Source organism: Scyliorhinus canicula, chromosome 17 (genome assembly GCF_902713615.1).
Source record: "Scyliorhinus canicula chromosome 17, sScyCan1.1, whole genome shotgun sequence".
NCBI classification, from domain to species: Eukaryota; Metazoa; Chordata; class Chondrichthyes; order Carcharhiniformes; family Scyliorhinidae; genus Scyliorhinus; species Scyliorhinus canicula.
The window spans coordinates 24400571-24415919 of NC_052162.1; the positions used below are offsets into that span (position 1 = coordinate 24400571).

Consider the following 15349-nt stretch of genomic DNA (forward strand, 5'->3'; position numbering starts at 1 on the left):
TATGAAAGTGAAATGTTTGTGCAAGGGTGACTTTATGATTGTATACTGAAAGATGTGGTGAAGCGGAGGGAATCATTCAGTGTTCAGGCAGTAGGTAAGGCGGCTTTTGAGAGGTGCCCGTGAGAGGGAATGGTGAGCTGAATGGCTGTACCCACTCTTGCTGCTCCAGTCAGACATTTCAATCCTTTCCTGTACTGAATGCAGCTTCAGCAGCTGTCATCATTGGGCGAGGTGGTGGCGTAATGGTATTAATAATAATCTTTATTAGTTTCACAAGTAGGCTTACATCAGCAATGGAGTTACTGTGAAAATCCCTTAGTCACCACACTCCTGCGCCTATATTGTCACTGGACTAATAATCCAGAGACCCAGGGTAATGCTCTGTGGACTCGGGTTCAAATCCTGTCTCAGCAGATGGTGAAACCTGAAATCAATAAATATCTGAAATTAAAAGTCCCATGATGGCTCTGAAACCATTGCTGCAATAAGTGACGGCCCAGCCAGCCATGTCCGCATCTCCTGAATGAATTTTGAACAGCTAAAGCAGACTGCCAATGCTGTCCAGGGCTGCTTCATCACTGCCTTGGGCAAGTGCTTGCGGATTTATAATAATCACTTATTGTCACAAGTAGGCTTCAATGAAGTTACTGTGAAAAGCCCCTAGTCGCCACATTCCAGCGCCTGTTCGGGGAGGCCGGTACAGGAATTGAACCCACATTGCTGGCCTTGTTCTGCATTATAAGCCAGTTGTTCAGCCCACTGTGCTAAACCAGCCCCTAGCTTTGAAGGATTTGAAGGAAGAGCTGGAACCTCCTGCCCCTCACTGTGTTGACCAGCTCTATGACTCATCAAGCCTTTTAAAAAGTCTTGCAGTATTCTTCACTGATCAGTCAACACGGGATGCCGCCACACATCCCAGGATTCCTGCCTCTTGAGGATGTGTTTCCCGACTTTGCCGTGCATCACATTCCACTGAGGCTTGGGGATTAAGCCTGTCCAGAGCTCACACTGGAATAGTCATGAAAGCTTGCTGCCCAGGCAATTTCTGTCCAGGTTTGAAAATTGAGCTTTTGTAATTGAATTTTATTGGAGGGCATTACTCTGCTGCATATATTTTGACATTTTTATTTTTCTGATTCCAGATGACCAGCATTTTCTTGCTAACCCTAACTGTAGTCTCATAATTTTCCGGAATTACTTGCAGGAAAAACTGAACATTCAGCATCCAGGTAATTGGATGAAATTAATTAGACATTATGAGTGTAACTATGGGAACATTGCCAGGATTTACCATTAGAGTAAATATGTTAAGGGGTACTTTAGTGGTCCTAATGCACACTGGGATGGTGACAGGATGACTGAAGCAGGAACATCTTCCTATAGATGCTGGTGGTAGGCGAAGTCAATCTAACCGTACAAATCTAACTATCCTTCCTAACCACCTTTGGTGAACTGAGCCTCATGCGACCATCCAATCGCCCCTGCCCCTGTCCCCAGCCCCATTACCGTAAGTCTAGAAACATAGAACAGGAGCAGATCTTAAGCCACCATTCAAAATTATACATGTGGGCGGCACAGTGGTTAGCACTGCTGCCTCACAGCGCCAGGGTCCCAGGTCCAATTCCGGCCTCGGGTGGCTGTGTGGAGTTTGCACTTTTCTCCCCGTGTCTGGGTGGGTTTCCTCCCGGTGCTCCGCTTTTCTCGCACAGTCCAAAGATGTGCAGGTTTGGTGGATTGGCCACACTTAGTGTCCAAACGGGGATAGGGTGGAGGCGTGGGTCGAGGTAGTTTGCTCTTTCCAAGGGTCAGTGCAGACTCGATGGGCTGAATGGCCTCCTTCTGCACTGATGGGAGTCCAAGCAAATCTTATCACCTTTGCTTAACAAAAATCTAGCAATCTGAGTTTGGGAATTTCCAATTGACCCAGCCACAACACGATTTTGGGGCGAGGGTTACAAATTTCCAGAAATGCTTCCTCACCTCACGGCACAGCCCTAATTTTAAAACTATGTGTCCTTCTTTCAGCCCCCCCCCCCCCCACCCCCCCCCCCCACACCCCCCCCCCCCCACCCCCCACCCCCCCCCCCCCACCCCCACTCCCCCCAGAGAAATTCAATCTACTCTACCAAATCCTTTAAACGTCTTGAACATCCCAATTAGGTCACACTTTAATTTTCTGTGATGTCCAGCCTATGCAGCCTGTCTTCAGAGTTAAACTGTTCTCAGGCGCTCTGCTCTGGTTAAAACTCACCGCGAATACTTGGAGAAAACAGCTTTTGGGAGATGTGTCTGTGGGAACCAACGATGTCCAGCTTCTAACCAATACCTGGAAAATATCAAGTGGTCCTGACCAACCTCTTGGAGACCCCTACAAAGTAATCACTTCACATCACCAACTCCAGGCCTCAGCCCACAGAAAGGTTGTAATGGGGCAAAGATGGGAGGAGAGGATAGAAATCTGGCTGAAAGGATGCTGGGAATGTTCAGGAATGGGGAGCTAAATTGATTGAATTTAGTGTGATCAGCTCAAACATATCATGCAATAAGTTCCCTTTGTGTTTGTCACAAGACAGAATCGACTATAGTTCCTCGGAGCAAGAGAGTTGCACAGAGACAGAGAATTCTCTCTCTCTCTCTTGGGTTGCTACTCCTGCTTCACACCAACTTGTGTTTTATTGACTTCAGGAAATGAACCAAATCAATGGTGGAAGATGGACAGCAAATGTCCGGACCATTTGTGTGAAGAAACTTTGGATACTGTGTTGGATGAGGTGTGACATAGGAGGAAAGTCATGCTAGTGGCTACATGTAGCCCCCTCTGCACCACAATGTGCATTGGGCATGGCAGGAGGTGTCGTATCAAGTCAACACTCTTCCGAGGAAGATGCTGAAGACACTCTCTGTTTGTCAAAATACATAGAGCTTTATGCTTGTCCTCTTTGAAAGGAAGAATCCATCCTGAACTACATGTAGATTACAGCTACAGTTAGTGACCTTGCCAACCTAATTAGGCTGACAGCACGTGAGTAACCCGCCTTGAAAAAAGTTGGAGTAGAGGTAATTGAGAATAAAGAACAACTTGGTAACTTCATGCGAACCTACACGAGTGAATTTTCACTTTAACTGTCGGTAGCTGATTGTTTCTGTTTAAATCCATTTCCATTTTATAAATGGAAGAAAAAGACTTGAATTTATGTATAAAGCTGCTTTTATAAAATGTAAATCAAATGTCTCCACAGTGGTGCTGTACTCAATGCATTGCACAGCATACCAGGAATCTGGCACAAACCTTAGAAAATCCAAGGAATTGGATACCTGGCAGCTGAAGCCTGCAATTGGGAGTTTCAAGCTTCATGTTGCCAGGGGCTGGCTAGGCGGTGAGGAGCTGCGGGCATTTCACCATGTTGGTGTCACCTGGCAGCCTGGTGACCACTATCCCCTATTTGTTGTCACTGTGGTGATATGTATAAGCAGAGCGATGTATATAGTTTAGATGTACAACCTGCGACCAGCAGGTGGGGACAGTGATCCACCATTTGCATCCACAGGTCAGGCAGTTGGTAGTAAGTCGTACTAGAGGACAGTCGCATTAGAAGTAGCTCCAGGAGAATTTAATTATTCGTTACCGTTTGTATAGGGGCAGCACAGTAGCATAGTGGTTAGCGTCATGGCTTCACAGCACCAGAGTCCCAGGTTCGATTCCCGGCTTGGGTCACTGTCTGTGCGGAGTCTGCACGTTCTCCCCGTGTCTGCGTGGGTTTACTCCCACAAGTTCCGAGAGACGTGCTATTAAGTATTCTGAATTCTCCCTCTGTGTACCCGAACAGGTACCGGAATGTGGCAACAGGGGGCTTTTCACAGTAACTTCATTGCAGTGTTAATGTAAGCCTGCTTGTGACAATAAAGATTATTATTATTAGTTCTTTAGTTATCTTTCCACATGATAATTTTGTTCATAGACTATCTTACTGGTCAAAGAACTAGATGTAAATCTTTACCATGCCCACAACACAGAACCTAATAGTCACCAATGAGAGTAAGGCATTAAGGAACGTTCTAGAACAATGGTGGACAACCTGCTGCCCAGGGGTCACATGTGTTCTGAGCGCGGCCCACAAGACATTTTGTTGACTGTTGCCCACGCGCAGGGTTGCCTCATTCTTTTCCTACCGATATGACTGAAGTGTTAGGCACATAAAGGTGGGGCAAGTGAAGTGAGATGGATACCGATTGCAGGCAACATTGACTGTGAGAGCTCCCTCTGCATCCAAAGTGTAAATAATTATTTTGTTTTTACCATATAAGTTGGTAGTTCCAGTAGCATATAAATGATTAAGCATTTTCTGTAACTCGTTATGAAATATTCGTTGTGGGGCGGCGTGGTGGCGGAGTGGTTAGCACTGCTGCCTCATGGCGCCAAGGACCCGGGATCGATCCCGGTCCTGGGTCACTGTCCGTGTGGAGTTTTCACATTCTCCCGGTGTCTGCATGGGTCTGTGTCCCCACAACCCAAAGATGTGCAGGATGGTTGGATTGGCTACACCAAATTGCCCCTTAATCGGAATTTTAAAAAAAAATGTAATATCCGGTGTGTATTAAATGTATTTCATCTTATTCATGGAGTCATGGTTAGTGAACAAGCCAGATTTCAGTCTTGTGGCCCACTGAGATGTCGGAGGGCTCATATGGCCTATTCGCTAACCTCGGTTGTCCATTACTGTTCTGGAAGGTCACAATGAAAACCTATTGCCTGCTGGCCATATCGAATCAGTGAATGATGAGGTACATTGGTTTACTAATCAGGTTGCAGTAAGCAAGTGGTCTATCAAGATTGCCTGGGCAATGCTATAACCTGCCTTAAGAACATGCAAGGAAGTATAGGAATGTGAAAAGTCTCCGAAGACTGCGGGCGGTATTCTCCATTGACCAACGGCAAAATTGGGAAACATGAAAATGCAGCAGGCGCCTATTTGATGCCAGATCGCAAGTCTCTGTCACCTTGACAGCGACGTCAATGCATTCCGGAATACACGTGCAACAAACACCGTTTACATATCATTAGTGGGCCCGACCCAGTATTCTCTGGACCCTCCGCCTCCGATGGACCGAGTTCCCAACAGTGCGGTTCACTTGTGCTTTTCAAAAGTGTGAAACTGGCATCGTAGCTGATGAGGGGGGGGGGGGGGGGGGGGGTGTGTAGGACACGGAGAGGGGCGAATGTGGGCTGCCGGTCCTGACGCTGGTCGGGCTGACTGGGGTGAGGGGGGCCCTGCCAGAGGGTGGGGGGTGTAGGACACGGAGAGGGGCGAATGTGGGCTGCCGGTCCTGACACTGGTCGGGCTGACTGGGGTGAGGGGGGCCCTGCCAGGGGGTGGGGGGGGGGGAGGGGGGGGGGGGGGGGGTGATGGGGGAACAGGCCATGTGGCCGGAGTGACCCTCTGCGGGTCTGGAGTGGTGCCGAGGCAAGGACCACCATTTCTGCAACCTGCAAGTCAGCCATCTTGCTGCACACTCCACCCAGCCTCCATTGATCTCGAGGCCGCTCTCCTTGCTGCCAGCTTGTTGCTGGGATGGTGTGTGTGAGGAGTGAAGTGTGCATATGCGGCTGGAGCTTGTCAGCCTCCCGAGTGTCAATCACAAAGCCGGTGAATCCCGCAACGTTTCTCAGTGGAATCGATTGTTTTCCACGTGGCGCTGGTGCTAGTAACTTAACAGTCGCTGAATCGGTCCAGGTCCGGCACCGGTTTTGCTGTCGTGGAACTCCACGAATCCTGCGCTGGCGTCAACACTTCGGCTCTGGAACGGAGAATCCTGACAAGAATTTTTTCAGCACTTGGGAGCTGGACTCAGAGATTGGGCTGCCATTTTGACAGGCTGCCCTCTCAGGTCCCCTTAAAGCACCCCCCATTCCAGGACCCCCACCCGTCACCCACCCCCCCCCCCCACCTCCCGGAGGCAACTACTTATCTGCCCTGCACACCCCCACCTGCAAACCCCCCCTCCCTTCACCATCCTTTCATGGGCATGGTCCCCTCGGCCCTTGACCCTTGGCAGTGCCACCCTGGCACCTGGGCACCCTTGCACTGCCAGTCCGGCACCCAAGCAGAGCTCCTGCCAGCTTGGCAGTGCCATCTAGGCACATTGGCAGTGCCAGGGTGACCATGCTAAGGTGCCCATGTTCCAGGAGGGAGGGCCAGGGAGCCACCCTGAATTGACCCTGACCACCGGTGGCCCGCGAGGCCCCCAGGTGCCTTCCTGCCTGGTCCATGTTCTTGTGGACCACCATTGATTGGCCCTCCCTGGGGAGGCCAGTGAATCAAGGGAGGCAGGTAGGTCCAAGATAGGAAGGCCTTAAGTAGGTTTATGATCTACTTTAGTGAGGTACATTTTGTCCCGCCCCTTTTGGGCAGAGTTCCATCTCCAAAGCCCCGCGGCTGCCGGGAAGACCGCGGGAGGGCTTCACCGGGATTCTCCGGCCACATTGTGATCTTGCTCGAGCACAAGACGGCCAGAGAATCGTGCCCTAAGGCTACTTTGGTCCAGTATGTATTGTCTGGCTGCTCTATTAAGAATGAGAGTCATCATGTTCTTCAGGTAACCTCAGGGCGAAGGACGTTGGACACTGAAATTAAACCTTGTTACACCCAAACAAGGTGGTAGAGCTATTTGAAAGAATCCTGACTTGTTAGAGGTTAAATTAGCTCCAAACAGATTTCTGAAACAACTATCAATCTATACTTGTTTATATTTAACAAAAATAGCAACTCATGATTTTTATGCCAAATTTCTTGAATTCTTAAAGTGTTTGCCTGATTCATAAGATGCCGAGTTGGCATTGTTGCAGCAGCCTAGAAATTTGATCAGACAAACGCAGGCGCTAAAGGGTCCAGAATAAGGTGCAGTTTACAGACCCACATTTCATGCTGCATGTGAACCGCACACCATTATTGGTCAGGACAAACTGTTGTCATCGAGATTATTGACCTGGAGCAGGCATCAGGCCAAATGTCAATGCAAATGAAATACATTTTCTTAGATCTTTCAAGGATGTTGCACGGAAAAAGGTAATTAAAAATATTTACATAGCAGAATGTGAAACCAAAAGGAGTAAGAGTGCTTTCCCTAACTTGACGTTAAAACTATAGAGCGCTGACAACCAGGTTCCCTCCTCAGCGCTCTTCCCACTGTCCTACCAGACACAAGTTACACCCAGAAACAGTGTCTATCCAAGCAGATCTTCAGCTTCTTTGCAACCCTGGCCTCTGGAACCTAGTGCCCACCTCTGCCGCCACAATACTCATGGAAATTCCTGCCCCTTAGCTCTGCCTCTCTCCACAGAGTCTTGCTGCGTTTATCCAGCTTGTTCTGTTTTTATTTCAGATTTTCCATATCTGCAATATTTTGCTTCTATTATCTCGTCATTAACTCATTATCCGCTTTTCGTGCAAATTGGCTGTCACGATTCCTACATAACATCAGTGACAGCACTTCAAAGGTACTTAATTGGCTGTAAATCATTCTGCGACCTCCTGAGAGGTTGAAAGGTGCAGTGGAATGCAAGTCTTTCTTTGTTCTTAGCTGAGCAGCTGGATCTATTGGAGTTTGAACCTTCAGGCTCGTAATCCAAACCTTTTTTCTCTGTAGACACAGTGGACTTGTATGATGACCAGATGAATATGAAGTTACTGTTCCGAATGAAGGATCAAAATGAAAATCTTGAAAGCCTGTTTGAGCCAAGAGGAACATACTATGCATGCAAAATCGAACGTAAGGATTCCTAGGTTTCATTCTGGCTTTTATTTGAAGAGCTTTTACCTATTCAGTAAAGGGATGGGTAATGTTGCTGGTTAATGGAACACTTTTGACACCTGCTGTCGATATTCCATTAATCATGGGTTCTATGCAAGAAAAAAAAATCTTTCCCTCCCACAGCAATAATGTACCTTAATCAGGGTTGGGTTCCACTGTATCAGTATGTCACTATTTTCCACATCAGCCATTCTTGTATTTGCCCTGGGAGAGTTGGAACAAAGGAATTAGGAGCAGAAGGAGGCAATTCAGCCCTTCGAGCCTGCTCCACCATTCAATCAGATCATAGCTAGTCTCAAAGCCAACTTCCTTCCTGTTCCCCATATCCCTTTAACCCATTTTTAAAAATCAGAAACATATCTATCTCCCTCTTGAAACCGTTTCATGATTTGGACTCCACTGCACTATGGGGCAGCGAGTTCCACAAATTCTCCACCCTCTGCGAGAAGTAGTTCCTCCTCATCTCAGTTCTAAATCTACCGTCTCTCAACCTACATCTGTGACCTCTTGTTTTAGATTGCCCCACAATCAATCCCTTTTAGTATTTTATATACCTCGATCAGATTCCCTCTCATCCTTCTAAACTCCAGCGAGTATAAGCCCAAACTGTTTAATCTCTCCTCATATGTCAATGCATTCATCACCGGAATCAATCTGGCGAACTGCCTTTGAACTGCCTCCAATGCCACCACATCCTTCCTCAAATAAGGAGATCAAAACTGGACACAATATTCCAGATGTGGTCCCACCAACACCCTATACAATTGCAACAATACTTCTCTACTTTTATACTCTAGTCCTTTTGCAATAAATGCTAACATTCCATTTGCCTTTCTTATTATATTTTGCATACAGACTTTCTGCGATTCATGAACAAAGACAGCTAGATACTTCTGCCCAGACGCATTATGAATCGGCTTTCCATTTAGATAATAATTTGCCTTACTATTGTTTCAGCCAAAATGGATAATCTCACCCTTATCCACATTAAACTCCATCTGCCAAATTTTGGCCCAATCTCCTAGTCTACTTATATCTGTCTGTAAAATCTGTATCTCCTCTTCACTGCCTACTTTCCCACCTATTTTAGTTTATCATCTGCAAATGTTGCTATGTTACACTTGATCCCTGCTTGCAGATCATTTCGATAGATTGTAAACAGTTAAGTTCCGAGGACTGGACACTGCGGCACCCCACTAGTTACAGTTCACCAGCCAGAGAAGGACCCATTTACCCAACCCTCTTCTTTCTGTAAGTCAGCCAATCCTCAATCCGATCTAGTATCTACCCCCAACCCCCTGCGATCTCACCTTCTGGATCAATCTTTTATACGGCACCTTGTTTAGCACACTGGGCTAAATAGCTGGCTTGTAATGCAGAACAAGGCAGCAGCACGGGTTCAATTCCCGTACCAGCGTCCCCGAACAGGCGCTGGAATGTGGCGACTAGGGGCTTTTCACAGTAACTTCATTGAAGCTTACTTGTGACAATAAGCTATTATTATTATTATTATTATTATTGTCAAACCTTGCTGGTTATGTCCTCAAAGAACTCAAGCACGTTTGTCAAGTATGACTTAACCTTCATAAAATCATATTGACAATGGTGGACTGAGCTTGTCTTTCCAAATGTTCAGCCATCTCCTCCTTAATGGTTGATTTCAGCAACTTCCCCACCACAGAGGTCAAGCTAAACGGTCTATAGTTTCCTACTTTTTGCCTCTCTCCCTTTCTGAATAGGGGAGTTACATTAGCGTATTTCCAATCCATCAGGACCTTTCCAGAATCGAGGGAATTTTGAAATATATAACCAATGCATCCACCATCTCTGCTGTCACCTCCTTTAATATCCTAGGGTGCGGTCCATCAGGCCCCAAAGACTTATCTGCCTTTAGTTCCATTAGTTTATTCACTATCTTCTCCCTAGTGGTGGTTATTGCACTAAATTCCTCTGCATTAATTGAAGTTCTTGGAAAATTTTGATTATCCTCTACCATGCAGCACGGTAGCATTGTGGATAGCACAATTGCTTCACAGCTCCAGGGTCCCAGGTTCGATTCCCGGCTTAGGTCACTGTCTGTGCGGAGTCTGCACATTCTTCCCATGTATGCGTGGGTTTTCTCCGGGAGCTCTGGTTTCCTCCCACAGTCCAAAGCTATGCGGGTTAGGTGGATTGGTCATGCTAAATTGCCCATATTGTCCAAAATTGCCCTTAGTGTTGGGTGGGGTTACTGGGTTATGGGGATAGGGTGGAGGTGTGGACCTTGGGTAGGGTGCTCTTTCCTTGAGCTGGTGCAGATTCGATGGGCCAAATGGCCTCCTACTGCACTGTAAATTCTATGATTCTATGAACTTTCACTCACCCAGTCACCTCACATTTGTTTCTTTTACGTTATCATACACCGGCCTGTTCATTCTATTAACCTTTTACCTTCTCCTCACATGCTGACCTGTTGCTCTGGTTCCCATTAACTATTGTACTTCTTGTAGTTTACCATTCCCTTCCCTCGCATTTGCTAGTTTATAGTCCTTGTGACCACCCTATTTATCCTTTCTGCTAATTTCCGCTAGTTGGCCAGTTTCTTGTCAAATGGTAAAGATGTTTTTCACCTTCAACATCCTGTAGTTCGCAGAACAAAACATCGTCCTATCAATCCAACATGGTCCCAGAGTTGAGCAGATACCACATTGGGGCGATTTGCACTCCCTTGGACAGATGGAAATATGGTGATAAACGCTATTAAAATCTCAGCAGCATTCTTGACCCACTTATCATTATTTCCAACTGGTCCTGGAAATGGGCGGCCAGAGTATTTGCCTGGCTCAGCTGTGCACCTCAGTCAGGCATGCAAACCATGGGTCTGATGCTGCTCATTGGCTGTCACTGGAATATCTGAACACCAGTGGGCAGCGACCACTGTCGGGCACTCTGGGAACAGCGCAGGTAAGGTTTTGAAATTATTTCTGCGGAATGTTTTTCTTGGTCCTGCAAACATCCTCTGGCTCACTTTGTGTCCTCCACCCAATTTCCTCATGCCTTCATTAAGTTGTAACTTCCCCCTTGGCTCCAAAGAGAGGCTACCAGGTACCACAGCCCCTCCGCTCACCTTGTCCCTACCCAACCAGTAAGCTCTCCACGAGGTCTGGTTCAGCCCTTGCAGCTCATCAATCAGATGTGAATGAGATTGTCCACTGAGGATATCAGGCAGGTTTCACGATGTTCCTTGCCCTTTACCTGGCCAGTTATGTGCACCAAGAATGAAAATTGGCTCCATTGTTGCATTTGAAAAGAACAGATAATATTTAAATCTCTCAGTTCCTCGCAAGCTTGCCTTGATTTGCAGAGACTGAAAGACATCCAACTCCTTTGATGGCTTGGTAAACACATGCAGAGCCTGATGTGATGCTAAACCATAGAGATGAGCAAAGTCCCATGTTAAACTCGAGAATAATGGCTTTACAATCAGTCCCAGCAGCCCTGTGGCACAGAGCATAAAAATCTGTCAGCGCACACACCCCTCTTAAATAGCAACATGCACATTTGTGTCAAGTGAGGACAAAATTGTGCTGGCCTACATTATCTCGCACGATCAAATGATGTTACATTTGCTAACTTCACATATGAGAATAATGGCAAGTAGGATGAGGTGATCAAACTCGTGGAGCCGTACATCAATAAAATTCAGCACCTTCAGTTAGAGAATAAATCAATAAAGAAGAAAATGAACTTTGTCTGTCTTGTTACAGGAAACGAAGAAGACAATTCCTTTAAATCGGTTGTTCCACTTGACAACAATGCAAAAGCAGAATCAATAGGTACAGTAATCATTATTTCCTAACAAAGGGTAAAGGATGCTGGCATTGTGACATACATCAAACTTTCTTGAGCAGGCCCGGTGGGGGGGTTACCAACTTTGACTGGATCTATCCCTGGAGATGACCTTCCATCTCCAACTGCTCCACCCCACTCTTCTGCCATTGACCACCCAGCACATCCATCCTCATAACATCCTGCCTTCCCACGTCCAACTGGAAAGCGAAAAGACGCTTCATTACCCAACTGGATATTTCAAAAAGGTATTCTTTCAAAGGATGTGAGTATCACTGGCAGAACCAACATCCCCTAGTTGCCCTTGAGAAGGTGGTGGTGAGCTGCCTTCTTGAACCGCTGCAATCCACGTGGTGTAGTAAGACCCACTAGTTTTGTTAGGGAGGGAGTTGCAGGACTTCGACCCAGCAACAATGAAGGAACAGCGGTGTTATAATTCCAAGTCAGGGTGGTGTGTGACTTGGAGGGTTACTTGTAGATTGTGATGTTCCAAAGCATCTGCTGCCCCTGTCCTTCGAGAGGGTAGAGGTTGTGGGCTAGGAAGGTGCTGTTGTGGGAGGCTTGGCGAGTTGCTGAAGTGCACGCTGTATATGGTACGTACCTCTCTCACTGTGTGTTGATAGTGGAGGGGGTAAACGTTTAAGCTGGTGGATGCGGTGCTGATCAGTGGGCTGCTTTGAGTGATCCTTCGCAGTCAGTGAAACAGCCTTTTCTTCCAATCCTCAATGTTTTGATAACTAATTGAAGCGTTGAAAGAAAATAATGAACACGTCTTTTTTAATGCCAGGACGAGCAGGATCAACCCTGTTGTGATTTCTCCTCTCCTTGGCCCTTGGCTCGTTTTTTTTAGAATTACTTAGAAATTGGTAATATAAAGACTCGTTGGCCCAGTCAGTCCATGCGTTTTTAAAAATAAATTCCAAATATATCCTTTCCATAGAATTCATAGAATCCCTACAGTGCAGAAGGAGACCATTTGGCCCATCGAGTCTACATCGACCAACCGGAAGAGCACCCTACTTAAGCCCATACCCCCACCCTACCCCCGTAACCCCATAACCCCACCTAACCTTTTGGACACTGCCTTTTGGGCAATTTAGCATGGCTAATCCACCTAACTTGCACATCTTTGGACTGTGGGGGGAATTGTGCACCCTCCTATTCAGCAACTGTACACTCTGGCCCTGCACTCGTCTGTGAGTGGAAACATCCTCCCATCATTTACGCTGTCAAACCCCTTAAGGATCTTATATGTTCCGATCATTACACCTCTCACTCTTCTGAACTCTTAAGGATTACAAACCCAACCTGTTTAATCTTTCTTCATATGGCAGTCCCTCTGTATCCGGGATCATCCTGGTAAACCTCCTCTGTACTGCCTCCAATGATAATACATCTTTCCTTGAATAAGTGGACCAAAACTGTACTCAGTATACTAAATGTGGCCTCACTAGTACCTTGTATAATTGCAGCAACACCTCTACTTTTATACTCCAGCCTCCTTGAAATAAAAGCCAGCATTCCACTTGCCTTCCCTATTACCTTCTGCACCTGTATGATAGCTCTCTGGGTTTCATGAACAAGGACCCCCAAGCTCCTCTGTGCTGCAGCTTTCTGCAATCTCTCTCCATTTAAATAATACTCCTCTTTCTCATTCTTTCTTCCAAATTGAACAATCGCGTATATTCCCACATTGAATTCCATTTTCCAATGTTCTGTCCACTGACTTAACCTGTCAATATCTCTCTGTAAACTACTTATATCCTCCTTACAACATGGCCACTCTCCCACCTTTGTGTCATCTGAAAATGTTGCCACAGTACACTCTCTTCCCTCCTCCAAATCATCAATATATATTGTGAAGAGCTGCAATCCCAGCACTGATCCCTGAGGCAATCCACTGGTTACTGCCCTCCAACCTGAGCAAGACCCACTTATCGCTACTCGCTGCTTCCTGTTAGGTAGCCAATCCTCTAACCATGCCAGACTATTACCTCCATTACTATAAGATCCTATCTTGTAGTCTTTCGTGTGGTTCCTTTTGAAAATTCAAATGTACAACATCGACTGGTTACATAAGAACATAAGAACTAGGAGCAGGAGTAGGCCATCTGGCCCCTCGAGCCTGCTCCGCCATCCAATGAGATCATGGCTGATCTTTTGTGGACTCAGCTCCACTTTCCGGCCCGAACACCATAACCCTTAATCCCTTTTTTCTTCAAAAAACTATCTATCTTTACCTTAAAAACATGTAATGAAGGAGCCTCAACTGCTTCACTGGGCAAGGAATTCCATAGATTCACAACCCTTTGGGTGAAGAAGTTCCTCCTAAACTCAGTCCTAAATCTACTTCCCCTTATTTTGAGGCTATGCCCCCTAGTTCTGCTTTCACCCGCCAGTGGAAACAACCTGCCCGCATCTATCCTATCTATTCCCTTCATAATTTTTAATGTTTCGATAAGATCCCCCCTTATCCTTCTAAATTCCAACGAGTACAGTCCCAGTCTACTCAACCTCTCCTCGTAATCCAACCCCTTCAGCTCTGGGATTAACCTCGTGAATCTCCCCTGCACACCCTCCAGTGCCAGTATGTCCTTTCTCAAATAAGGAGACCAAAACTGAACACAATACTCCAGGTGTGGCCTCACTAACACTTTATACAATTGCAGCATAACCTCCCTAGTCTTAAACTCCATCCCTCTAGCAATAAAGGACAAAATTCCATTTGCCTTCTTAATCACCTGTTGCACTTGTAAACCAACCATCTGTGACTCATGCACTAGCACACCCAGGTCTCTCTGCACAGCAGCATGCTTTAATATTTTATTATTTAAATAATAATCTTATTTGCTGTTATTCCTACCAAAATGGATAACCTCACCTCTATCTACTCTAGCTGATACCTCCTCAAAGAGCTCAAGTAAATTTGTACGGCACGAAACCATTCTGACTTTGCTTGATCAGATTAGACTTTCCAAATGCACTGCTGTTCTCGCAACAAATTGATTCTAATATTTTTCCAATAACTGAAGTTGGACTAACTGGCCTGTTGTTTCCCATATTTTGCCTCCTTCCCTTTTTGAACAAGAATACCTCATTGGCAGTTTTCCAATCATTTGGCACAGTTCCAGAATCAAAGGGTTTTAAGGAAATGACTACCAATGCATCCATGATCTCTGTAGCTACCTCCTTTATGATCCTGGTGCAAACCATCAAGTCCAGGGGACTTGACAGCCTTTAACCCCATTGGTTTGCCTAAAAGCCGGAATTATCTGTTGATGGTGACTGTACCTAATTCCCCTCACTCCCTACATTTGTTTACTAATTCTAGGATGCGTGTGGTATCCTCTACAGCAACAACTGATGCATTATATCTATTGAATTCCTCTGCCACTTCTTTGTTCCGCATTATTACTTCCCCAGTTTCATTCTCTAAGTCGTCAATGCTTGCTTTTACTTCTCCCTTCCCTTTAATGTACTTGGAAAAACTCTAATTGTCTGTTTTTCTCCAGCTTGCCTTCAGAGTCTGTATTCTCCTTGCTGATTATTTTTTTACCCCACCTTTCCTTCATTCTGAATCTATCCCACTCTCCTGGCCTACGACTAACCTTTGCCCCAACAGGCCCTAGCACTCAGGACTCACACTTTAAATCCAGATACACAACCTCAATTTCACACACCTACCAATGCTGCCAGTCCTGCACCCATCTCC

At 46.1% G+C, this 15349-nt stretch overlaps 1 protein-coding gene across 4 annotated transcripts in view; it reads left to right on the forward strand.

The window, feature by feature from the left end:
* c17hxorf65 (chromosome 17 CXorf65 homolog) overlaps nucleotides 1-15349 on the forward strand; it is an 81262-nt gene that overhangs the window by 12326 nt on the left and 53587 nt on the right. For 3 of the 4 annotated variants that reach the window (XM_038776003.1, XM_038776002.1, XM_038776001.1), the window contains exons 3-5: nucleotides 1143-1229; nucleotides 7645-7767; nucleotides 11556-11624. In XM_038776003.1, coding sequence (XP_038631931.1) covers nucleotides 1143-1229; nucleotides 7645-7767; nucleotides 11556-11624 — 279 coding nt within the window. The remainder of the gene's footprint in view (nucleotides 1-1142; nucleotides 1230-7644; nucleotides 7768-11555; nucleotides 11625-15349) is intronic. The other variant, XM_038776004.1, reaches the window with a different exon arrangement.